This window comes from Arctopsyche grandis, chromosome 12, assembly GCF_051622035.1.
Source record: "Arctopsyche grandis isolate Sample6627 chromosome 12, ASM5162203v2, whole genome shotgun sequence".
NCBI classification, from domain to species: domain Eukaryota; kingdom Metazoa; phylum Arthropoda; class Insecta; order Trichoptera; family Hydropsychidae; genus Arctopsyche; species Arctopsyche grandis.
In genome coordinates, this window is record NC_135366.1 from 5,291,426 (window position 1) to 5,315,996 (window position 24,571).

Below are 24,571 nucleotides of genomic sequence, written 5' to 3' on the forward strand. Positions count from 1 at the left end.
AATTTCCTATGATCACGACATTTGCTACACTATACTATTATATTTAGAATATAATCGATTAAATTATTTTCATTTCTTTGAATATTTTTAGTGAAGTATGTTGGTTGAAATGCACGATAATTTAAATCAATGGTCAATAAGTATCAGTGGTGGCTCGTCCTAATGGGCTGCCGGGCTGCAGCCCCTCCTATAAAATTCTAAGATATATGTTTAATAATACATTTAATATTTTATTTATTAATGATATTTTTTTTATTAGTTGGATGGACGAACTATTGGGGCCTTCTACAAAGTAAATATTACTTACAATATCACCCATATCCAAAAGGGTGATATTGTAAGTAATGTTGACCGTTTCGAAGACCCCACTAACTTGTATGGTGACAGATGAATTAAAATGTTGCTGTACTGGCTGTAAAGTGTTACAGCGCCGCGCTGAACGCTGCGCAGCCCGGAGTTTCGGAACGAGAAAGAGAAAGAGCTATTTGCAACTGCAGATAGCTCTTTCTCTTTCACTCACTCTGCCGTTTTGGGCTGGACAGTCGGCAGCCTTCGCCTGTTAAACGACATTCATCTGTCAGTTTGTGTAAGATTTCGCGCGCTTGATCTTACATTTGATTAGTTGAATCGCACGATCACAGCTTTATTCGTTTTCGTTACTCTTAATTGGTTGTGTACGAGCCCTCATCAAATCTTCGGTGAGTCGTTTTCATTTTGATAACAGCAAACTTTTTTCAAATCTGTTTAACTTTTTCTCGTAATTTTTATTTAAATATATTAAGATTTTTTTTCTTTTAAAAATGGAAGAACAAAAGAATTCAGTAAAATATTTACAAAATTTGCACTTTTCGCGACTAGAACTTACCGAAAAAGTCGCTATAAAAACATTAGGCTGCCTCACGCCCAATTTAATTATTTCACAGCCTGCAACTAGTAGATCTTTTAGTTACTCGCGAAAATTTAATCCAGACATTTATAAAAAATACAATTGGTTAACGAGATGTACAGAAAAAAACGCGTTATTTTGTTATCCGTCTTTTGTTTGGAGGAGTCGCCAGGCGAAGCATCTTGGACGAAAACAGGAGTTATTGACTTTAAACATTAACTTTAAAGTCAATGACTTTAGACATTTAAACGATAAATTTAAAAACACGAGGGAAGTGTCGAACACTTAAAAAATGTGTGTAATCTCACGATTTTGGGAAGCTTGTCGGCGGGAAATAGATAAGCATAACGAAAACGTCAAAAAAATCGGGATGTTTTATTTAAAATTATTGATTGCGTTAAATTTTGCGGTAAATTTCAAATGCCAATGAGGGGACACGATGAAACAGATAATTCAAAAAATCTAGGAGTTTTTCGGGGGCTTCTAGAATATTCACAAAATTTCGACGATTCTTTAAAAAAACATTTTCAAACTTCTTCGGTTTTTAAAGGGACATCAAAAACTATTCAAAATGAACTTTTAGATTGTATTTTGAAAGTGTGTAGGGAACAAATAAGTGCTGAAATAAAAAAAAGCAAATTATCTAGCTGTTATGGCAGATGAAACAACCGATGTATCGATGCATTGTCAACAGGGTAATGTTTTTCGTTACGAATTAGGGGGTTAAGTTTTTAAAAGGTTTTGGGTTTTTTTTTAATCCGCGTCGCGAAACCAGCAAGAACGAATTTTTTTTAGCAATCTTACTGGAGTACCAGCGTATTTTTCGAAATCTTCATCGCGTTTGGACGCACCCCTTTAATGGGTGGTGAATTTTGCTAGTTTTTTTTTCAATAAATCTACTTAAATCCACATGTAAGTGGTCGTACGCCAAAAATTGTGCTTATTTTGTCCTGTTATGACATGATAGAATAATTATGGTGACATTTTTTAGACATCTTTTCAGTGCAGCCCCGCCACTAAAAATTATCACGAGCCGCCACTGATAAGTATACAAATGTATACGCGTACATTTTAGATATGAATAGCAGAACCCATGAAGACGGGCTTGCGAACCTTGGTCTAGAATCCGTTCATACGTAAGATTTTACTCTTTTAAAGAAATATTTTTTGCGGAACTCAGTTGAGAAACTCTAAAAAAGTAGGATTTGAAAACATAATTTTTGGGGAAAAAATCGAAAACCAAAGAATCTCCCATTTTTTATCAAATGCAAAGTTTCATAATGACGATTTGCGAACCTTAGTTCAGAAGCCCTGCATACGTATAAGTTTGGATTGCTAAAAAAAAAAAATTGCTGCCCGGTTTAGAAACCTTGCTTAAAAATAAATGTTTGCGGTCTTAGTTGAGAAACCCTGCTTGCGTAATATTTCAAGGCACAAAGAGTATCAAATAAATTTATTCCCATTTATAAAATTATCATGTAGATATGGCCGACAATTTCAATACAGTAATTTCGAAAACGCATTTAAAATTTATTGAAAAAATTGATTTTGCGCTGAATAGATTGGCAGCACCTGACTCGATGTCAGGTGCTGCAATGATTTAATCCAACATTATTATTATATTTCTTAGTTCAGAAGCTCTGCAAACGTAAAATTTTGGATTGCTAGAAAAAAACTATTTGAAAAAAAAAATTGCTGCCCGGCTTAGAAACCCTGCTTAAAACTAAATGTTTGCGGTCCTGACTCGATGTCAGGTGCTGCAATGATTTAATCTAACATTATTATTATATTCGGAAATTAATTTTAAAAAATTTAAACCCGTCGAATATTCAATCGAGTATCGAGTCAAATTGACTCGATATCCGATTTATGTAAATATAGAGCGTTTTATTAAACATTATTACTTTATCTATGTTTTATATTATGTTTTCGGACTTTTTGTGGCTGGACCCTTTAAAAGGGTGGATGTTTTTCAGTTGGACGTTTTATTATCTGGGCTTTTTACTGTCTGGATCACTTAGCAGGTGGGCATTCTATCGGGTGGTTCTTCTTTCGTGGTGCCCTTGTCGTTGGATCTTATAGCTTTGGACCTTATGTTGTGACACGGTCTCGTCGCCCAGTTGACGCAGTGGCGAGTAACACCGGTCGACCGATCGTCCTGGTCGCCCAATCGTCACGTACCGTCCGTTTACCGTAACAGAGAGTGAATTGCCAATGGGCATTTCACCCACAAGCTAGGGAATAAGAAAGGAAAGAAGAAATGCGCCGAATGTTCCGAGGAGGACAGATAGGTGCATGTAAATTGGAAAAAAGGTTTAATTGCATTGTAGAGAAAAATTCTGGGTTTCTCATTGAAAACTTCAACATTATCATTCATGTCTACAAGTCAACTATAAACGAATCAGTAATCACGAAGTAGTAATGACTTTTCTTGCCAGCGTACAAATGCCAGGATTTTTAAGGAGAAATAATGGATGGCAACCCTGATTTTGACACCAAAGATGTAGAAACCCCACTCGAGTCCGTCACCGGCGCCACTTTCATATCAGTCTGTCAAGACCGTGAACTCCAAACGTCTAAGCGTCTACACCTAGGCATCCATTGTCCACTCTCCAGGAGTTTGCGCTTCTCCTGCCCAAGTAGCGATGGAGTGCAGACTTTGTCTCTGCTCTGCTCCAGCAGGGTCCTTCGTCTCCATCCATGACGACCCTCATCCACCGCGTTTGGTGCAGCGCATTTGGACCTGCTGTCAGCTGCGGGTCAGTCACTTTGCACTTGAACCATTGCTATTGATAATTCGCTACTCCTCGTAATCGCCAATACGTTTTACATTTGCAGGTTAGGAAAGGAGACCATCTGCCAGATTTGATATGCCTTTCTTGTGTCAACAATCTGGAATTGTTCGAAAGCTTTCGAAACGCTTGTTTTCAGAATGACTCAACGTCGAGGGTGGAATTAGACAAGTATTTGAGAGTCAAGCCAGAGGAAGTTTTACTAGAAGATTTAATATGGGAAGATGAGTTGGATGCTGATAGACCACCCAACATTTCACCAGAAGATGACGAGGTTAGCAAATAGGTTTCTAGTGCTTTAGATCGATTCCAAACGAAACACTCAATTAATCGAAAATATAAATGCACATGTAAACACACAATACACATGTTTAGTTGAATAACGTTCGGTTTATTTTTTAGACCCCAGGAAGAAAAATTACTTCGAGAGATAATGTGGCAGCAATAATAGACACCAATAGACAAATTATGGAGGAAGAATTACCATTTCGAAAAGCTTTAGTTAAGACGTGCTCTACAAATTCTGAATTGGACCATAAAATAGATTTCCAAGACAAATTGTTAACTCATAAAAACAATCTTTTGACACAGAATGACTCGGATACTCGAAGAAAGCTGCATGATTGTGACATTTGTTCAAAATCATTTACTACGAAGCAAAATCTCAGTGCACATATGGATATTCATACGGGGCTAAAACCACACAAATGTAATATTTGTTCAAAATCATTTACTATGAAATATCATCTTAGTAGACATGTGGGTATTCATACTGGGCTAAAGCCACTCAAATGTGATATTTGTTCAAAAACATTTACTATGAAACGAAATCTCAGTATACACATGAGTATTCACACTGGGGTAAAGTCACACAAATGTGATATTTGTTCAAAATCATTTGCTACGAAACAAATTCTTAGTAGACATATGGGTATTCACAATGGGGTAAAGCCACACAAATGTAATATTTGTTCAAAATCATTTACTTCGAAATATCATCTTAGTAGACATGTGGGTATTCATACTGGGGTAAAGCCACACAAATGTGACATTTGTTCAAAAACGTTTACCAAGAAACAAAATCTCAGTACACACATGGGTATTCACACTGGGGTAAAGCCACACAAATGTGATATTTGTTCAAAAACATTTATTACGAAACGAAATCTCAGTATACACATGAGTATTCACACTGGGGTAAAGCCACACAAATGTGACATTTGTTCAAAATCATTTGCTACGATACAAACTCTTAGTAGACATATGTGTATTCACAATGGGGTAAAGCCACACAAATGTAATATTTGTTCAAAATCATTTACTATGAAATATCATCTTAGTAGACATGTGGGTATTCATACTGGGGTAAAGCCACACAAATGTGACATTTGTTCAAAAACGTTTACCAAGAAACAAAATCTCAGTACACACATGGGTATTCACACTGGGGTAAAGCCACACAAATGTGACATTTGTTCAAAATCATTTACTTCGAAATATGTTCTTAGTAGACATTTGAGTATTCATTCTGAGGTAAAACCACACAAATGTGACATTTGTTTAAAATCATTCCTTAGAAAATGTGAACTCAGTGCACATATGGTTATTCATACAGGGTAAAGCCACACAAATGTGACATTTGTTCAAAAACATGGAAGTAACAAGGTCTTAGTGCACATATGGATATTCACACGGTTCAGTGATTACTAGTCATATGTGGACCAGTAATAGGCTAACCGGTCGCTCTAAATCGGTCACCCGTCACACTTAACTGATTCCAAGAAAACTGATCACACCCAAAAATTGGTCCCGAGAAAACTGGTCACACTCAAAAATTAAAAATTGGTCGCATGATAACTGGTCACAGAAAAAAAGGTGCTAGTTTAGTATGTGGTCTACCTGCACATATCTACTTTAGTATGCGATTTACCTTTACGTTTTTACTTAAATTTGCGATCTCAGTTCCCGCGTGTGACACAGACTGAATAATACCGACCATATCAACCTAATCTTAAATGAATAGGACCAACCTTAACTTAACCTAACCTATCCTGACCTATAAATAAATAAGTGCTGGCTGCTAAGATATGTTTTTTTTTTATGAAAATATTTATGAAATAAAACTTCATGAAATGAAGATACACTTATATTCAAGAAAAGATGGCAATTAGTAGTACATACCTTTTCTAAGAAACATTACTGTTTGAAAATTTTCATTTGGACATACATATTTGTGTTTTCATTTCATACATACGTGTTTTCATTTCATACTTATGTACCGAATAATCGATTTAAAATAAAACAATAATTCAGATGTTCAACGAAAATGTTTGTATTGAAAGAATGAATTAAAGGGTATTGAATATTTCGGTATCAGTCCGATGACAAACTTATACCAATCATTTGTATGTAAAATGGACAAAGCGTTATTAAAACTATCGCGTTATAGACGATCTACATATGTATTCAAGAATATGTTTATTTATAGTGTGTTGAAAACATAATAAATAATTGTATTTACTGTGCATAAAAGTTTATGTTTTTAAAATTTGTCCCTGTAATTTAGATTTAAGTATATATTTTAGAATTTATTTGAAGCTGCATATATCGTACAATTATAATTTAGTAAATATAACTCAAGTTAAGTTTAATTAATATTGATGACATTCAGGACAAGTAATATTATATTAGCAAAATATGATTCTATTTGCCTATGTCTAATGCTAGGTAAACGTGCAAGGCACGAAGATTCAGAAGTAGTGGGTTGATCTATTGCATCTATGTACATACGTCAATAATATCAAATACCCTTTAAAGTGATGTCTCAACTACGTGATAATTTCTCTATTTTCATGATATTAAGCGTACGCAGATATATGATTCGTCATTTTTGTAGCATTTGGAAAGTTATATTTCGTTTCACAAAATCTATATACAGCCGCAAACTTCTTATGGTCCGTACGCACCAAACCAACGACGATTTTGGGCCAACTTTTAAAACCAGTAGCGTACAAAATATCGAAATAAAAATTAAATAAAAAAATTGAAATTAAATATCAAAATTAAGCTAACGAGCGAGATTGAGCTCAAATTAGATCATCGTTGATGTTTTCGAATTACAACAATGTTTTGAATTACGACGATACGCATTACAACCAGAGAAATATTATAATTTCTCTGATTACGAGCGAAAAAAACCTTTTTGTTATTTCTTATTAAAAGTCGTCACGATATACTACTGTTTCCGCCGCCGATGAGACATTAAACAAAAAAACTGTCGGTGATTTGTCAAAGGGTTTTTTTTTCTTTCGTCGAAATAAAATTAATAATCACACAGTCGTGTTCTTTTCGTGTTCGTGTACAGACGTTGATTACGTGTGTGGCGATTTGGGCAACGAAATTGTAACAATTAAAAAAATAAAAATAAATTTGTAATATATAATTATGTGTTTGTTCTAAGTATATAATAATGGCATCAGAACGCATAAGTGAAGTAATAACGATTGAAAAAAAAATTATGGACATTTTGACCACAAAAACTAACAGTATATCAAATGACAATAAGACATTTTTAATTACATCAGTAAAAAAATTTGTTGAATATATTTGTGAAAATGAAAATAATGATAAGGAACAATTTTTGGATGTAATATGTGAATTAAGAAGTGAATTTAAAAATTTGAAAAACAATATACAAAAAGACATAAATATATTAAAAAGCAACAGTGAATTAAACATTTTAAAAAGGGGTGTAAATAAGAATGAAAATAATTTATTTTATGCAAATGCACTTAAAAATAATAATAAAGACGTAACAATAATTGTTCCAAAAAAAATTCAAGAAACGGACAAAACAAAAGAAGAGTGCAAAAATGTAATAAAACCCAAGGAACTAAAAATAGGAATACAAGGGGTTAAAAAAATCGGTAAAGGGGGCATTGCTGTAACGTGTAACAGTGCACAGGATAGTATTAAATTAATAAAAGAAGTAGAAAATAAATTAGGGGAGAATTACAATGTTAAAAGAGGGGAATTAAAAAATCCCAAAATTAAAATTGTAGATATGTCGGAGGAACTTACAAGTGAACAGTTGGCTGAGTGTTTGATGAATCAAAATCAAGAAGCTATAAATGATGGTGAATTGAAGGTGTTAAAAATATGGAAAAGTAGAAAAAATAATAAATATAATGCGATAGTGGAAGTAGATTGCAATACATTTAAAAGATTAATTGAAGATGGAAAAATAAATATAAATTGGGATAGATGTAGGGTTTTTGAAGAAATTAATATTCTAAGATGTCTAAATTGTTACGGATTTAATCACAAAGCGGTAGATTGTAGAAACAAGGTGACATGTGCGAAATGTGGAGAAGAAGGGCACAAAAGCGAGGGATGTAACAATAAAATAATAAAATGTATTAATTGCTTTAAGTGTAATAATAAATTAAAATTAAATTTGAACACGAATCACGGACCGTTGGACACTAAGTGCAGTGTATATAAAAGAAATATAGAATTAATGAGAAATAGAATTAAGTATAATTCACCGTCGGTCGTTGCCGATCGATGACCTATTCGCACCGGTATTAGCTCTTCCATAAATAATATCTAATTAAAAGTACCTAAACGGTCTTAAACAAAATCTGTCAACAAAGTTTGTTCCTGTAGTGCTATTTTTTAATTCGTACTTATAAAATATACTCAATATACTCATAATAATCACATAAAATATCATTTCAAGTTTCAAGTGGGTAGTCCGTACATTCTCGTACGCAGAGTGAATTTCATAGATTGTCAACCTTTAGTTCAATTAAATTTGGCAATCATGCAGTGTTGCGCATCTTGTGAAACGAAATTTTCTAATGGTGTTCAATGTGGTATTTGTAAGAGGCACTATGATTTTGATTGTGCCAACATTACGGAAGGCGGCTACAATAGATTGGGAGCTATGGAAAGGGCTGCATGGAAGTGTCCACGATGCCGTAATCCACAAAGTTCTCAGTCTTTGACCGAGTCACCTTCGCCGTCATTTAATACACTACTTAAGGATATCCTTGATATCAAACGTAGCATTTCATGCCTGCCGTCGCTTGCAGAAGACATAAAAACGCTAAAAACTGATATTTGCAACCTCAAAGCGACATGTGAATTTAACAGCTCAAAGATTATTGAGGCTGAAAATAGAATAAGTGCAGTAGAGGATAAAGTAAAAGACATTTACAGGGATCTATGTACTGAGAAAATCACTACCAATGATATCAAAGCTCGACAAAATAGCTTTGAAACCAGATCGCGTAGTAATAATATTGAATTGCAAGCTGTACCCGAAAAGCGCACTGAGAATGTAATAGATATTTTCAAAAAACTTTGCAAGACTATCTCGGAGCCGATGGATGACAACTTAATATTATCCTGCCACAGAACTGCTAAATCAAACAAGAACAGTGACCGCCCTCGGAACCAGTGGCGTATATTGGGTGTGTGCTAGGTGTGCGGCGCACACCCGTGAAAACCAAAGACCACATAAAGTAGTATTTTAATACAAAATAATGTGTTGTTGTATGAACAGGCATTGATGTGTATGGTGTATTTACCGCGTGCGCTAAATGTATGGTGTATGGTGTGGTGTGCAGTCTGCAGCGTGTTGTGTGATGTTAGATGTAGTTTGTGCGCCGCGACGAGAGAATACCTATGCCGTGCAGCAAATTGGTGGGTTTGGTTGGAGTGTGCAGGCGGATATTCGCTTGTATAGGTTTGTTCGCGATATTAAGACGTACGGTGTGCTACGACTTCAGAGCACCGCGCACCACTCGGCAATTGACCGAATGCGATGCGACACGTGGTCTCGTACTTTTTCGCACATTCGTATTTTTATGGTCATATCTCAGTCATACCTCTAATAACTAATAATGGCTAACAGTGTTCAAGACATTTTAACTATTCCGTTTTCAAATAGAAGTTTTGAGATAAAATTAAAAATAATTAAATATGGGAAACCGTGTCCGTCTCTTCCAAATTTATCCAGTTTGCATAAAGAAAAAACAAAAGTTTACACTAGACATTTTTGCGTTTCAAATTATAAAAAATTCGAATGGATTACAGGCTGTGAAATTCGATCCAAACTTTTCTGCTGGCCATGTTTATTGTTCTCCAAAGATATTAATGTGTGGAACAAAGAAGGATTTGCTGATCTCAACCATTTGACAGCAGCACTGAAGAAACACAAAGGATCGCATGCACACGTTCAATCATTTCTTTCCATACAAATGTTTGGCAAACAACGAATCGACGTATTAATTGACAGTCAACGTAAAGCCGAAATAAGTCGACATAATGAACAAGTAAATAAAAATAGAGATGTTTTAAAACGAATTATTAACGCAATAATCTATCTAGGAAAACAAGAACTGTCCCTGCGAGGTCACGACGAGTCATGTAATTCCGTAAACAAAGGCAATTACATTGAATATCTAAATGCTCTTCGAGAATATGATTCTGTTTTAGATACTCATTTAAATACTGCTACTACCTTTCGTTGTACTTCTCCAAGTATACAAAATGACATAATCGAAGCAATCGCTCATGTTATTAAAGTTCATATAAAAAATGAAGTAGAGTCAGCAAGTTTTGTTGCTATTATTCTCGATGAAACTTCAGATATAATGACAAAATCACAGCTCTACGTTTACGTTTTGTATGTAAAGGCAATGTACATGAACGGTTTATTAGTTTTACAGACGTTAGTGCTGATAAAACATCTAATGGTCTATTCCGTCACGTGGTGAACATAGTTGAAGAATTTAAAATTCAAGACAAATTGGTTGGACAGACTTATGATGGAGCAAGTGTAATGAGTGGACACGTAAATGGTTTGCAATCCAAAGTCCTCAATGCTTATCCTTTTGCTCTTTTTACACACTGTTATGCTCATGTATTGAATTTAGTATTGCAGCAAGGTCTTTCTGATATTAAAGAAAGTAAATCATTTTTTCAAACTTTAAATGGATTGTCTACATACTTTTCAAAATCTTCCAAAAGAGTATTCGCTTTACAGGAATTTGTGACAAAAAGACTTCCCTCTGTAGCACCCACAAGGTGGAATTTTACATCTCGTTTAAGTAGCACAGTACAACAATACAGAAGTCAATTTACAGATTTTTTTCGACATGTTATAGAAAATTGTGAATTATGGGACACAGATACTGTTATAAAAGCACGAGGGTTTTTAGGCTTTTTAGAGGATTTTCAAACAATTAAACTTCTTCAAATTTTTTCAAAACTGTTTGGAATAACTGATGTTTTGTATAACATTCTTCAATCTAAATCTTCGGACGTTTTATATTGTTGTAAAAAAATTAATCATGTTTTGCAGCAACTGAAATACGAAAGGGATAATAATTTTGAAATGTTATGGAATAATTATTTAAATGAAAAAAATGATGATCATGATCGTAGGCCACAAAGATTAAAAAATTATTCAGAAGTAGAAGATAAAACTTCATTTCGTCAATTATATTTCAAAATAGTTGATAGCATAATCGCACAAGTCGAATGTAGATATTCTTCACTTTCCAAATTAGAATATTTCCACCTTCTTTGTAATGATAAATATGACGAATATAAAGAAAATTTTCCAAATGTTTTAATTAATAAATTAAAAGATTTTTATGGATCACTGTTTGATTATATTCGATTGAAAAACGAACTCATCGTGCTATATTCCAGCTCTGAATTTTCAGAGAAACCTGTTCATGAATTAATACAATTCATGACAAAAAATAACCTCGAATCTGGTTTTAAAGAGGTGTTTAAGCTGGGAGAATTAATATTAACGTTACCAAGCAGTACAGCTTCAGCAGAACGTTCTTTTTCGGCGCTGAAAAGAATAAAAACTTGCTATAGAGGTACGCAAGGTCAAGATAGATTATGTGGCCTTAGCTTAATTTCAATAGAAAAAAAGTTATTGGTGGAATTAAAACAGAAAGACACATTCTATGCATACGTGATTGAAAAGTTTATGTCTCAGAAACGTCGCATTGAACTTATGTATAAATAACTAATAAATTAAACATTTTTGTAATGCAAAACGAGTATTTTTTTTTAATTGCTAATTTTATACCCTACGCCCTACGGCATACACAGCACACCCGGTATTAACACCCACCGTCCGCCACTGGTGTGTTTGGCGCGGTAAAGAAGTTGGTGCCAACCTAAAGGTTACTACCGCTACCAACTTAAGGGACACTTGGGAGAACGTCGCGTTACAATATTATATTTTTATTTATGTTTATTATTATTTTTTGTCTCATTATACAACTTTCTTTTTATATTTTATTCTGTATGTGTGCCTATTTAAATAAAATAAAAATATATAGCAACCACCAAAAGGTATAGGTATAAATGTACAAAGTTTTTTTGCTCACAAGGATGAGGTTTGGAGTTTAACTGTAAGTCAAAAACCATTATTTATAGGTTTAAGTGAAACGCATGTAACTAGTGATTTTGAAGATTTTGAGCTGAATATAGATGGATATTGTGTTTTGAGGTGTGACTCTAATTCTAGACATACGGGTGGGGTACTATTGTATTTAAGGGATGATTTAAGTTACGGTAATGTAATAGTTAATAAGGTTGATGGTGAGTTTTGGACAATTGGTGTGGATGTGCTTGTGAATGGAGTTACTGTGTTTTTGCTAGTAATTTACCGCTCTCCGAATGGTAGAAGTGGAAGATTTCTTAAATTTTTAGAAGAATTGAGTGAAAGAAGTATAGATGTGGGTAAAAATATAATTATGTTTGGGGACTGGAATTTTAATTGGTTACAGACAGAAGAATTTTATGTAAAAAAGTTGAGAAATTGGGTAAATGAATTGGGTTTTAAACAAAAAGTGACGGAAGCAACGAGAGTGAATAATTTATCAAGCTCTCTCATTGATTTGGTTATAACAAATATAATGGATTTGCGGTGTGAGGTGAAAGATGTACCGAAAATAGGAGACCATTCTATTGTCAACATGTTTTTGGGACAGCGGTTTAGTAACGGAGGACTTAAAAGTATGCAGGTGACTGAAAGAGAAAACATTGATTATCAATTGATGAATTAATTGTTAAAGAAGTGTGTATGGGGAAAGGATGGTGATAGTGTGAATGAAATGTGGGAGATAGTGTATCGTAATATAACATATTCTAAAAGTAAATGCGTAAAAACCACAAGAATCATGCATAAGCATAAGCTGAAACCTTGGTTTACCAAGGAAGTAAAGGAAAGCTTAGTTGATAAGAATGTTAGTTATAAAAGATATAAAATTATTAAGGCTATGGATGGAATCCAATTAGAAAATGCTTGGTTAGATTATAAAAGAAAGAGGAATAAATGTGTGAATGTTTTGCGTAATGCGAAGAGGGATTGGCATGAAAGAAATATAGATGGTGCAAAAAAAGATCCCACAAAAATGTGGCGATTAATTAAAACTTTGATTTCCGGGGGAAAAATCTTTCTTTGAATGAATTAGAAGTCGAGGGGGTAGTATATAATGATAAAGAGGATATGGTTAAAAGATTGAATGAGTTTTACATCAATAGTGTGAATGATATAGTTAATTCAATTCAAACAAGGCATAATAGTGTGAATGATGATATTAATTTGGGTTTAAATAAGTTTGATAGGTTTAAATTAGTGGAAATGGGGGGATTAAATGGTGTATTGAAGGGTATGAAATCAGTTTCTAGTATGGATGGATTGACTCTAGATATTATAATCAACACTTGGGACATGGTTGGACCTCAGTTACTGAAATTAATAAATGAATCGTTAGAAGTGGGATCCGTCCCGGATGCATGGAAGGTGTCTACTATTGTGCCGGTACCAAATGTTACTGGCACACATAAAGCCAGTGAAATGAGGCCCATCAATATGTTACCAATTGTTGAGAAGATGCTGGAGGAAATCGTTATGATTCAATTGAAAGAGTTCATTAGTATAAATGATTGTTTGGTTGTGGAACAGTCTGGATTTAGAGTGAAACATTCAACAGAAACCGCTATCCAATTGGTGGTTTCTGATTGGATGGAGGCGATGGATGAATCTAGCATGGTTGTTGGAGCAGTTTTTCTAGATTTTAAGCGAGCGTTCGAGACAGTAGATAGGAATATTTTATTACAAAAATTATATAAGTTAGGAATAAATGGTATAGTATTAAAGTGGCTTCAATCATACTTAAATAATAGAAGGCAAATAGTAAAAATTGATAAGGTGTTATCCTCTGAATTTGTAACACCTCATGGAGTGCCGCAAGGGTCCAAATTGGGACCCTTATTATTTATATTATATATAAACGATATTGTTAAGGTAATTAAGATGTGTAAAATATATTTGTTTGCAGATGATACATTGATATATATAATTGGAAAGAATGTTGATGTAATATCTGAGATTTTAAATATAGAATTAAATTATGTGAATGACTGGTTGTGTGAAAATAAATTAAAGTTGAGTGTGAATAAAACAAAAATTATGTGGTTGAATGGTAAAAATAAAAATATATTGAATGAAATTAGAATTGATGATAAGTTAATTGAGAAAGTTGAAAATATAAAATACTTAGGTGTATACATAGATTCAGGACTAAATTTTAAAATGCACGCTGACTATATAATAAAAAAAATGGCTAGAAAAGTTGGTGTATTATGTAGATTAAGAAATATTTTAAGTAAAAAAAGTAAAATTTTAGTGTTTAATTCAATTGTCTTGCCACACGTGGTTTATTGTGCCACTGTGCTTAATTTGTTTAGTGGCCAAGATTTAGAAAAAATGCAAAAAATACAGAATAAAGCTATGAGAGCTATTTTGAATGTGAGTAGATTTAAGAGTATTGGAAGTATGTTAGATGAATTAGGATGGATGAGTATTAGAATTAGTCTAAATATTAGTACATTGTCTTTTGTTTATAAGTTAGATCATAAGTTATTACCTAAGTATTTTGATGATTATATAATAAGGAATAGAAATAAACATAGTTTTTATACTAGAAATAAGGACAAACTAGTTGTAAGTAGAGTAAGAAAGAATAAGACGGCTGGGGGTGTTTTTCACAGAGGTGTGCTCTTGTATAATGCCCTCCCTGAGTGCGTCAGGTCTGCTAAAAACATGGATGCATTCCTGCGAGGTGCGAAGAGACACCTCTGTGAGGGACAGTACATATAAGTTAATTATAAATTTTAGAGTTAAGTATAATAATTAAGATGTATTTTTAAATTAGCTTGATAGCTAAATATATATATATAAATAAATAAATAAACATTATCCGATAAATTTTACCTCTGAGATGGATTTAATTATTTGATTTATTTCGACGAGAGAAACAATTGAAGACATTATCCGATAAAATTTACCTCTGAAATGATTTAATTATTTGATTTATTTCGACGAGAGAAACAATTGAAGACATTATCCGATAAAATTTACCTCTGAAATGATTTAATTAATTGATTTATTTCGACGAGAGAAACAATTGAAGACTAAAAAAATTTCGTTTGATAAACGAAATTTGTCCCAACCCGGGTTGGGACCATCGCTCGGTCACCCATACTAACACATGATATATTCTCAGTAACTGCACATTACGGGGAAGTCAAAATAATAATTCTTTGATTTTTTTTTCGATCTTAGTGCGTATCTTCGTAAGTCAAAACGTCTTCGACAAACAAAAGTCGAGGATTACCTGTATGTGATTGTTGATGATCTAATTTTAGGTCAATCTCGAAAATTTATTTAAATTGGGCATGTTCTGTTTTAACTTTCAATATTTTATTTTAATTTTAATATATTGATTATAATTTTATTTTGATATTTGAATTTAATTTTAATATAATAATAATATTTTTAATTTTGATATTTAATTTCAATTTTTAAATTTAATTTTTATTTCGATATTTTGTACGCTACTGGTTTTATCCTGCTGGTTAAAACGTTGGACCAAAATCGTCGTTGGTTTGGTCCGTACGCAGCATTACGCGCGTAAATGGCAGACTTGCCATCTCGCTTGCTCCAAGGCTTCTAGTGTACGCTCCCGGAAACTGAACGAAAGTATTTCTTAGCAGTTACCGCTCGAATTATTACGTTTAGATACAAATAAAATATATTGAAGAGTATTCAGAGGTAAGTGGAGTCAGGTCGAGGTACAAGAAAACACGCAGGCAGGTTCCAAGTCTTTATTGCTGCTCGTCCGGTGGAGGTCAGAATCCGAATGCCACCGTTCGAGAGCGCACCATACTTATAAATATTCAGCGCTCAGCGCATACACGTATGACACGTAAACATGTATAGTCATTGGTCAAGGAGTCTGGTGCAGCCATTGGCCGCAACGCCCGACTCCACCATTGGTCAGCGTCACCATGACGTCACCGGTCTACGGGGCGTCTCTCTTAATAACTTTACAATATGAAGATAGAAAACCAATCCTTTTGAAAGTGGTAAAATAAAAAACTGACAAAACAAATGCAAAATAGCACAGAGAAAAAATCCGTAAAAAAATATATATTTTTGACTTTTAAAATTCGCTAGAAAATTAATTATAAGTATTTTAAAACAATAAAAAATCACAATCAATAGAAAAAACATCTGACTATTGATTCCAATACTCACTTTGAGCACAGCTATACTAGATTTTGAAGTTAAGACCGCAAAAGCCAAAAATCTGTAAAATGTGCGCATTTTTTTAAACGCTCAACAAAAATCATTATCATATTCGATTTCAGTGGGTCAAACTTAGTAAAGATTGGTGATCCTCTGCTCTGGTAACTCAAAAACGTGACTTTGTTGCTCAGTGTAATTAATAGGTTATTTACGTAAAGCATCCGACTCAAACACAAACGGGAAATTTACAGTACTGCCACTACATGAAAACTTTTAGATTCTTTCAAGTGTTGCATTTGTCAATGGCATTGAGATTGACTTAATGCGAGTATCTAAAAAAATTTTACGATTTTTTTCTTTATCTTTTAAAATAGTGGAGACCGTTGAATGTGACAATCTCAAATTATTTGCCAAGTTCATCACTTTTTTACCACTATCATATTGTTTTATCACTTCAAGTTTCATTTCTAAGTGTATCACCTTTCTATTTTTTTTTTAACAAGAGTTTTTTTATCAGTCATTATCCTGTTTCTTGATCACACATTATAAATGTTCTTATAAATAAAAATTTGAGCACTAATCAACCCGAAATTGAGAAAATAAACATCCTAAAACAATAACGAACAGTCATTGTTTTAGGATGTTTAGGACCGTATGAGTTTGCGACTGGTGACGAATCCCAAAGGAATAAGTCATAACTTAATTTTTAAAACTACTGCGATGTTTCATTTCTTTCGAAAGAGAATTCCCTGTTTTCATAACTCACATCCGCTTGAGATTTATCAATCAATTTTTGTAAAATAATTAATTAATAAAAAATATATTATTTTTTTTCGGTCGTAAGTGCGAACCGTCATAAGTCGAACCGTCGTAAGTCGACGACTACCTGTAGAAGCATTTGAAGAAGGCGTAGAGAATTTTTTTAACGTTGGAATTGATTATTTGGGAAAATGGTGCAAATAAGATGTTTTTTCATGGATGCTTCTCCATGATGTACCCGAATGGGAACAGGTTAAAAAAACTATTGCATATTTAACACTTTCAATGCTGAGCTAGAATCCGTGCTATGCTGATATTTTATAAAATAGCTCTGTCTCACAAATGTTTTGACGTGTGGAGGTCTAGACATTTCTTGGAAGGCGCGTCTACCTGAATCTTGCATAAAGAACGCTATACAGTACCTATATTTATTCATTATTTTCGTAAAAAAAAAAACTTCTGGAAATTTTTTGTTCGTAGAATTAGCAAATAATATAACGATATTTAAAAATAATAAAACACTTTAATTTATGTTTTAACAAATATATTTTTTAAATAAAAATTGCATAAAATGATGATAAAAAACTTATATATCATTAAAAATTTTGTCGTGATAAGATCTAAAGCACGGGTCTAGACACAAACCCGGCTGGTTTGTACATTCCATACAATAAAAGAGTGGATTTTCTCTCCTTTCGTTCACTCCAGCAATAGTGGCACCGTCTTCTTTTCGTTTTTCCCTGCTGGTCTTTGTCACAAAAACTGGGAAGATGATGGCGATGAAGATTTTGTTTTGGGGGAGGCCCTACTAATTTTTCTATTATTTCCAGCCTAAAATCGTACAAAGACATTTTCTTGGTATTGTGCGTATTATACATGTAGTAAGAATTTAATAACATTGTCTGAAATAGATGTATGCCCAATTTTTTGTACCATCTTAAAGTTTTTCTCCTACATGGGTAGTAGGCTAACATCTGATCGTGGTAATCTTCTCCCCCCATAAATTTGTTATATTGAATTATCATATTGGGTTTTTCTACAACATTCTATTACATGATGTTTTCCAGGAATCGACTCACCATTATCGTGTAAGCAGGTAAATCAAAAAAAAATTGGCATTTTTACATATAAAGTGATAGCATCATATTTAAATCACCCATTGTACATTTTAGTATATTCACTTACATTTACTAAGACTAATATCTACTAAGCTTTTTGTATAAAAATATAATCACCAAAACATCTATATTTTTTGAATAAGTTAAAAAATAAACAGTAAATAACATTACATATATAAAATTTTAAATAGAGAGTGTATAGAGACTTTTAGTCGAAAAAATTGAATGCTTCTCGCGGTACTACAGCAAGTGCGTATCTTTTTTTTTTGAACCATTCTGTTGGAAAGGGACAAAGCGCGCTCGGCTACGGAAATTTTGTGAACACGACAGGCGTGTCGTTAGCACCCAACGGGTTAAGTGAAACGGGTATTAGGGCTTCACTACGCTGACCGCGTTCTGCGCAAGCCGAGCGTACAGTGTACACAAAGCAAAGCCGTGCTCAACTCATACGATTTTTTAGCTCGCAATTTTACCGATTTAAAATTCGGCACACTTCCAATTAACCCTTTTAAACGAAAAAAAAATAGTGTGGTCAGAGCACTATCCCAATAAACATATTTCAATATAAAATAGTATTAGCAGTGGGAAAAAATCCCAAGTGTAAATACGTACATACTTTTGACTTTTGATTTGAATTGGACGACTACTTAGAGAGATTTAAAGCTAAAAAGTACTACAGATGACAGATAAAATACCCAACTCTAGATTCCAATATTCATTTTAAACAGAAAATTGACATATTTCGAAACATCGACCGAACAACACCAAGCTATAGGAAAATCGCTCGAGCCAATCAACATTCTATAAGAAAAGTCATATCTCGTCTCTTCACCAGTTTTTGTGTCGAACAGTGTTAAATATGTACTTTTAACTACTGTGAGAATTCCAATAAGCTATGTTGAATGTATAGAATTAGCACAACTTGTACAATTCCGATCCAAAACCAGTGATCTCATAAATTTCACAACAATACACAAGTCTTACGATGGCATCATCATCGCTCCTGTACAAACATGCAGAACTCGAGGGCAACGTCCCCTTTGACTATTCCAGAAGAAAGAGTTCATCGCTCAATCGTAAAACGAACGAAATCCAACAGTGATGTCATCATGCAACTGCAACACGTGTCCTGAAGACGTCTGCACGTGGCACACGTGTAAGGATACATTGTATCTGCAGTGACCGCATTCTTAAATGAACGACGTCCTGGCTATGACATAGCTATGGCATCAGCGCCATAGCTATAAAACAAACGATGCCCAGAGCTGAGGTTAACATACGGACAAAAACACGTGTCCTGAAAACAGGTCAACATACGGATAAAACACGTGTCCCGAAGACAAAGATCCTGCACACGGCACGCCTAGAACTTGCTTATATAAACCCGCACAGCGGACGCACCGGCTAGTTCAGTCGGGCTTTCCCCTGAAGTAGGCAACTATCCCACTTCCCCGTGAATTTTCTGTATAATAAACTTATAAACTGAAGAAAATTTCCTCTTATTATCTACAACGAGTTTCCATAGACTGGGTTTTGGTCACAACATAACCTCCCGTCCTATAAATAGATCAAAAGCTATTAGTAATCTCAAGTTTCCAATATAAAGCGATTCTAGGTTTAATTTATTTTATTTATTTATACATATATATTTTAGCTATCAAGCTAATTTTAAAATACATCTTAATTATAAAACTTAACTCTAAAATTTATAATTAACTTATATGTACTGTCCCTCACAGATGAATTACATTTTAGAGAAAAAATCTGGGTTTCATATTGAAGACCAACCTTTCATTCATGTCTACAAGTAAACTATAAACGAATCTCTAAAGTATTAATGACTTTTGTATTGAGCCAAATTTTAGCGTTAATATAAATACTAACCCTTCATATTTCAATACGGACTGAAAATTTAAACACTAAAAATACAGGACTGTAAGGTGGACTTTTCTTGCCAACGTACAGAAGCCTGGATTTTTCAAGTGAAAATGATGGATGGCAACTCTAATTTTGACACCCAACGTTCTAGAAACCCCACTCGAGTTTGTCACCAGCGCCTCTTGCATATCAATATGTCAAGACCGTGAGCTCTAAACGTCTTAAGAGTCTACATCTAGGCATCCATTGCCCAGTATCCACTCTCCAGGAGTTCGTGCTTCTCCCTCCCAAGGAGCAATGGAATGCAGACTTTGTCTCTGCTCTGCTCCAGCAGGGTCCTTCGTCTCCATCCATGACGACCCTCATCCACCGCGATTGGTGCAGCGCATTTGGACCTGCTGTCAGCTGCGGGTCAGCTACGTTACACTTGAACCACTGCTATTATTAATTTGCTAGTCCTCGTAATCGTCAATACCTTTTACATTTGTAGGTTAGGAAAGATGACCATCTGCCAGATATGATATGCCTTTCTTGTGTCAACAATCTTGAATTGTTCCACAGCTTTCGAAACTCTTGTTTTAAGAACGACACAGCGTCGAGGGTGAAATTAGACAAGTATTTGAAAGTCAAGCCGGAGGAAGTTTTGCTGGAAGATGTGTTGGGTGCTGATTGGCCACCTAACATTTGTAGTTCACCAGACGATGGCGAGGTAAGTAAATAAGATTCGAGTGCTTTATTAGATTCTTAACGAAACATTCAGTTAATCGAAAATATAAATTTACATGTTAAATTGAATAACGTTCGGTTTATTTTTTAGACCTCTGGAAGAAAAATGACTTCGACAGATAATAATATGACAGCAATAATAGATACCAATAGACACGTTCTGGCGGAAGAATTACCATTTCGTAAAGCTTTAGATAATATGTGCTCTCCAAATTCTGAATTGGACCATAAAACAGAATTCCGAGACAAATTGTTTACTCATAAAAACAATCTTTTGACACGGGAAAACTCGGATACTCGAAGAAAGCTACATGATTGCGTCATTTGTTCAAAAACATTTACTACGAAACAAAATCTTAGTACACATATGGGTATTCACACTGGGGTAAAGCCACACAAATGTGACATTTGTTCAAAAACATTTACTACAAAGCAAAATCTTAGTACACATATGGGTATTCATACTGGGGTAAAGCCACATAAATGTGCCATTTGTTTAAAATCATTCCGTAGAATATGTGAACTCAGTGCACATATGGGTATTCATACTGTGGTAAAGCCTTACAAATGCGACATTTGTTTAAAATCATTCCTTAAAAAGTGTGTACTTAGTGCACATATGGGTATTCATACTGGCGTAAAGCCATACAAATGTGACATTTGTTCAAAAACGTTTACTACGAAACACAATCTTAGTGCACATATGGGTATTCATACTGGGGTAAAGCCAAACAAATGTGACATTTGTTCGAAAACATTTACTACGAAACATAATCTTAGTACACATATGGGTATTCATACTGGGGTAAAGCCACACAAATGTGAAATTTGTTCAAAAACATTTAATACGAAACATATTCTTAGTGTACATATGCATATTCATACTGGGGTAAAGCCACACAATTGTGACATTTGTTCAAAAACATTTACTACCAAACGCAATCTTAGTGCACATATGGATATTCATACGGGGCTAAAGCCACACAAATGTGACATTTGTTCAAAAACATTTACTATGAAACGAAATCTTCGTGAACATATGGGTATTCATACCGGGGTAAAGCCAAACAAATGCGACATTTGTTTAAAATCATTCCTTAGAAAATGTGAACTCAGTGCACATATTCGTATTCATGCTGGGTTAAGGCCACACAAATGTGACATTTGTTCAAAAACATTTACTACGAAACAAATTCTTAGTGCACATGTGGGTATTCATACTGGGGTAACGCCACACAAATGTGACATTTGTTCAAAAACATTTACAAGGAAACAAGGTCTTAGTGCACATATGGGTATTCATACTGGAGTAAAGCCACACAAATGTGACATTTGTTTAAAATCATTCCTTAGGAAATGTGAACTCAGTGCACATATGGTTATTCATACAGGGGTAAAGCCACACAAATGTCACATTTGTTCAAAAACATTTACTAAGAAACATAATCTTAGTGTACATATGGATATTCATACTGTAGTAAAGCCACACAATGTGACATTTATTTAAAATCGTAATTACGTAAAGCATATACGAGCTTTTCTGCGAAGATTATTATTTCGTTAACAACACCGTGGTTTTTTCTTTTGCTGCAGCTTTACAATACTTTTAGGGTAAGTTGGTGATTAATTTGTAAAAAAAATACTTTCATTTATGTTTTAAATTGATTGTGAGTCTTAAATAGTTTTTTTTTAGATTAGTCAAAAAGGAATTCTTTATAGCATTAATAAAAATAATAAGTATTATAGCATTAATAAAAACTATAATGTTTTATAAACATAAAATCGCGACAATAGAGGGTGTAAGCTATACGGCTGTTTGCAAAATAAGGAAACATCTGGAACAAAGTGGAGATTCCAGATGTTAGACAAGCAAAATGATGACAAGATATGGGCAGAGTATTTCAAAAAGCATGAAAAATCGGTTGAGCTGATGAAAATTTTGTCATTCATTATGTCCATCCCTGCAGTAATGCTTACCCAGAAAGAGTATTTAGTCACATGAAGTATGTGGACCTTCGTCCACATACTTCATGTGACTAAAAGTGGCCTTCGCCAGGAATAACATGAATATCGACTTAGTAAAGGCGGAATTTCAACTACGACCTCTTTTACTCTTATGTATATATTTTTTTGTATTCGAGTAAAGGAACCAAATTTAACGAGGCGTGAAAGCCAGTTAAATTTTGATAACTGAACATGATGACAATTTTTTTCTAAATTAATATTTTCCGCAAGTAAAATCTATAAAATTTGTTCCGAACGATTAAAAAAAATATATAAAAATTGAGTTTTGAGCTATTTGTCCCGGAATTGTCTCGGAAAAAGTTGACAACCCTAATGTACATACCTCTGCCAAATTGACTTTTCCTCCATAAGCATTATTTATTAAGTCATGCTTTCCAAATACTATATCTCCATTTTTAAATGCAGCAGTAGTACTGGTTCGTTCGTTGGACGTGTAGATGTACCGTAACTAGAGGATACATAAACAATTATAAACCGTGTCGAAGAAATTGTTGACAATGTGTTAAAATAATTCACGAAAAATTATCCAAGTCGATTTCTAAAACTTTTATTTCTACAAACCTCCTTTACGTTTACGTAAGACGTCTTTTTTATATGTCTTATCTTGTATTTATAACCATTCTGAGCATAATTTAAAATAAAAAATATACATTTTATTTTGTTTTATTTTTTTTTTTTGCCACTCATTACAGTTCCCCAAAGCGACACTGTAACATTTTAAACGAGATAATAATTCACATGAAAAGAAAAAAAAATACATAAAAAAGATAGAGCATGATAAACATTTTAAAAATTATAAACAAATTAAAAACAAGTAAATGTCTGTTCATAGCTATCCAGCACGACCCGTACCCTGCAGGTGTCATGCAAGTACGGATAGTATTCTTTGGTACATTCTATATGGACGCGCATGAATGCGTAAATGCGCATGCGCGAATGGAGTATGAATACTATCCGTACTTGCATGACACCTGCTGGATAGGTATGAACAAACCTTAATACATTTGCAAAGGTTTGTAGCGGCTCTACGACGTGGTCGAACAACTCGCAGGATTGGTTACCATCCTGCGAGTTGGGACCAACTCGGCCACATTCAAAAGTTCCTATACCACTTCCTCTTCGGCTGCCATAATAAACACACGTGCATCAACATGTCAGTCGTCTCAAATGTGAACCGGTCGCTCTAGATCGGTCACACGTGATCACCCGTCACACTAAAACAGGTCGCGAGAAAACTGGTCACACCGGAAAATTGGTCACGAAAAACTGGTCATACCCAAAAATTCGACCAATTTTTAATTTTCGGGTGTGACCAGTTTTTTCGTGACTAATTCTCGGTGTGACCAGTTTGATTCACTGTAAATTCGAGTATACCGAAGCGAGTAGCTCGAATATAAAGATACCGAACGACGACCATACCTAATTTCATATTTACCATATTAACCTCAGTATGTCGAAATACAAATTGATCGAATGAAAGTTGTTTTACGTTGACGGATAGATGGCACTTTTGCATTGATAATTTCAAGATTATTTAAAACAAAATAATATAATAAGTTGTATTTTAAAATTTATATAAAATTATAAAAATTTATATCAAAAACTAAAGGTAAAAGTTAAAATAATACCTAATAAACATTTTCGTCACATCTATCATATATGGTGAGTTTCATTAAATGGTAAGAAACGTGGTCGAATTTATTAAATAGTATACTTTGGGATATTTTGAAAAAACCTATTACTGAAGATGGAA

At 33.9% G+C, this 24,571-nt stretch overlaps 2 protein-coding genes across 4 annotated transcripts; both read left to right on the forward strand.

The window, feature by feature from the left end:
• Positions 1–3,000: 3,000 nt before the first annotated feature.
• On the forward strand, positions 3,001–7,089 carry LOC143920009 (uncharacterized). Of its 2 annotated transcripts, XM_077442673.1 has the most exons (4): positions 3,372–3,645; positions 3,725–3,952; positions 4,081–4,179; positions 4,270–6,693. In XM_077442673.1, exons 1-4 carry the CDS (start codon positions 3,532–3,534, stop codon positions 5,296–5,298), a joined length of 1,470 nt encoding a protein of 489 aa, XP_077298799.1. In that variant the 5' UTR covers positions 3,372–3,531; the 3' UTR covers positions 5,299–6,693. The 2 variants fall into 2 exon arrangements, with proteins under 2 accessions (XP_077298798.1, XP_077298799.1); XM_077442672.1 differs by having other exon boundaries at positions 3,001–3,645; positions 4,081–7,089.
• Positions 7,090–20,201: 13,112 nt separating this feature from the next.
• LOC143920007 (uncharacterized) lies at positions 20,202–23,473 on the forward strand. 2 transcript variants are annotated; one of them, XM_077442670.1, is made up of 4 exons: positions 20,202–20,478; positions 20,558–20,776; positions 20,885–21,682; positions 22,185–22,493. In XM_077442670.1, the coding sequence occupies exons 1-4, from the start codon at positions 20,365–20,367 to the stop codon at positions 22,188–22,190; spliced, it is 1,137 nt and encodes a 378-aa protein (XP_077298796.1). In that variant the 5' UTR covers positions 20,202–20,364; the 3' UTR covers positions 22,191–22,493. The 2 variants fall into 2 exon arrangements, with proteins under 2 accessions (XP_077298796.1, XP_077298795.1); XM_077442669.1 differs by having other exon boundaries at positions 20,885–23,473.
• Positions 23,474–24,571: the final 1,098 nt, after the last annotated feature.

Excerpts from the sequence above, each read along its gene's own strand:
- LOC143920009 (XM_077442672.1), top strand. The coding sequence starts at position 3,532 with ATGGAGTGCAGACTTTGTCTCTGCTCTGCTCCAGCAGGGTCCTTCGTC. Across the intron at positions 3,646-3,724 it reads GGACCTGCTGTCAGCTGCGG|GTTAGGAAAGGAGACCATCT; the intron begins GTCAGTCACTTT and ends TTACATTTGCAG. Across the intron at positions 3,953-4,080 it reads TTTCACCAGAAGATGACGAG|ACCCCAGGAAGAAAAATTAC; the intron begins GTTAGCAAATAG and ends TTTATTTTTTAG.
- LOC143920007 (XM_077442669.1), top strand. The coding sequence starts at position 20,365 with ATGGAATGCAGACTTTGTCTCTGCTCTGCTCCAGCAGGGTCCTTCGTC. Across the intron at positions 20,479-20,557 it reads GGACCTGCTGTCAGCTGCGG|GTTAGGAAAGATGACCATCT; the intron begins GTCAGCTACGTT and ends TTACATTTGTAG. Across the intron at positions 20,777-20,884 it reads GTTCACCAGACGATGGCGAG|ACCTCTGGAAGAAAAATGAC; the intron begins GTAAGTAAATAA and ends TTTATTTTTTAG.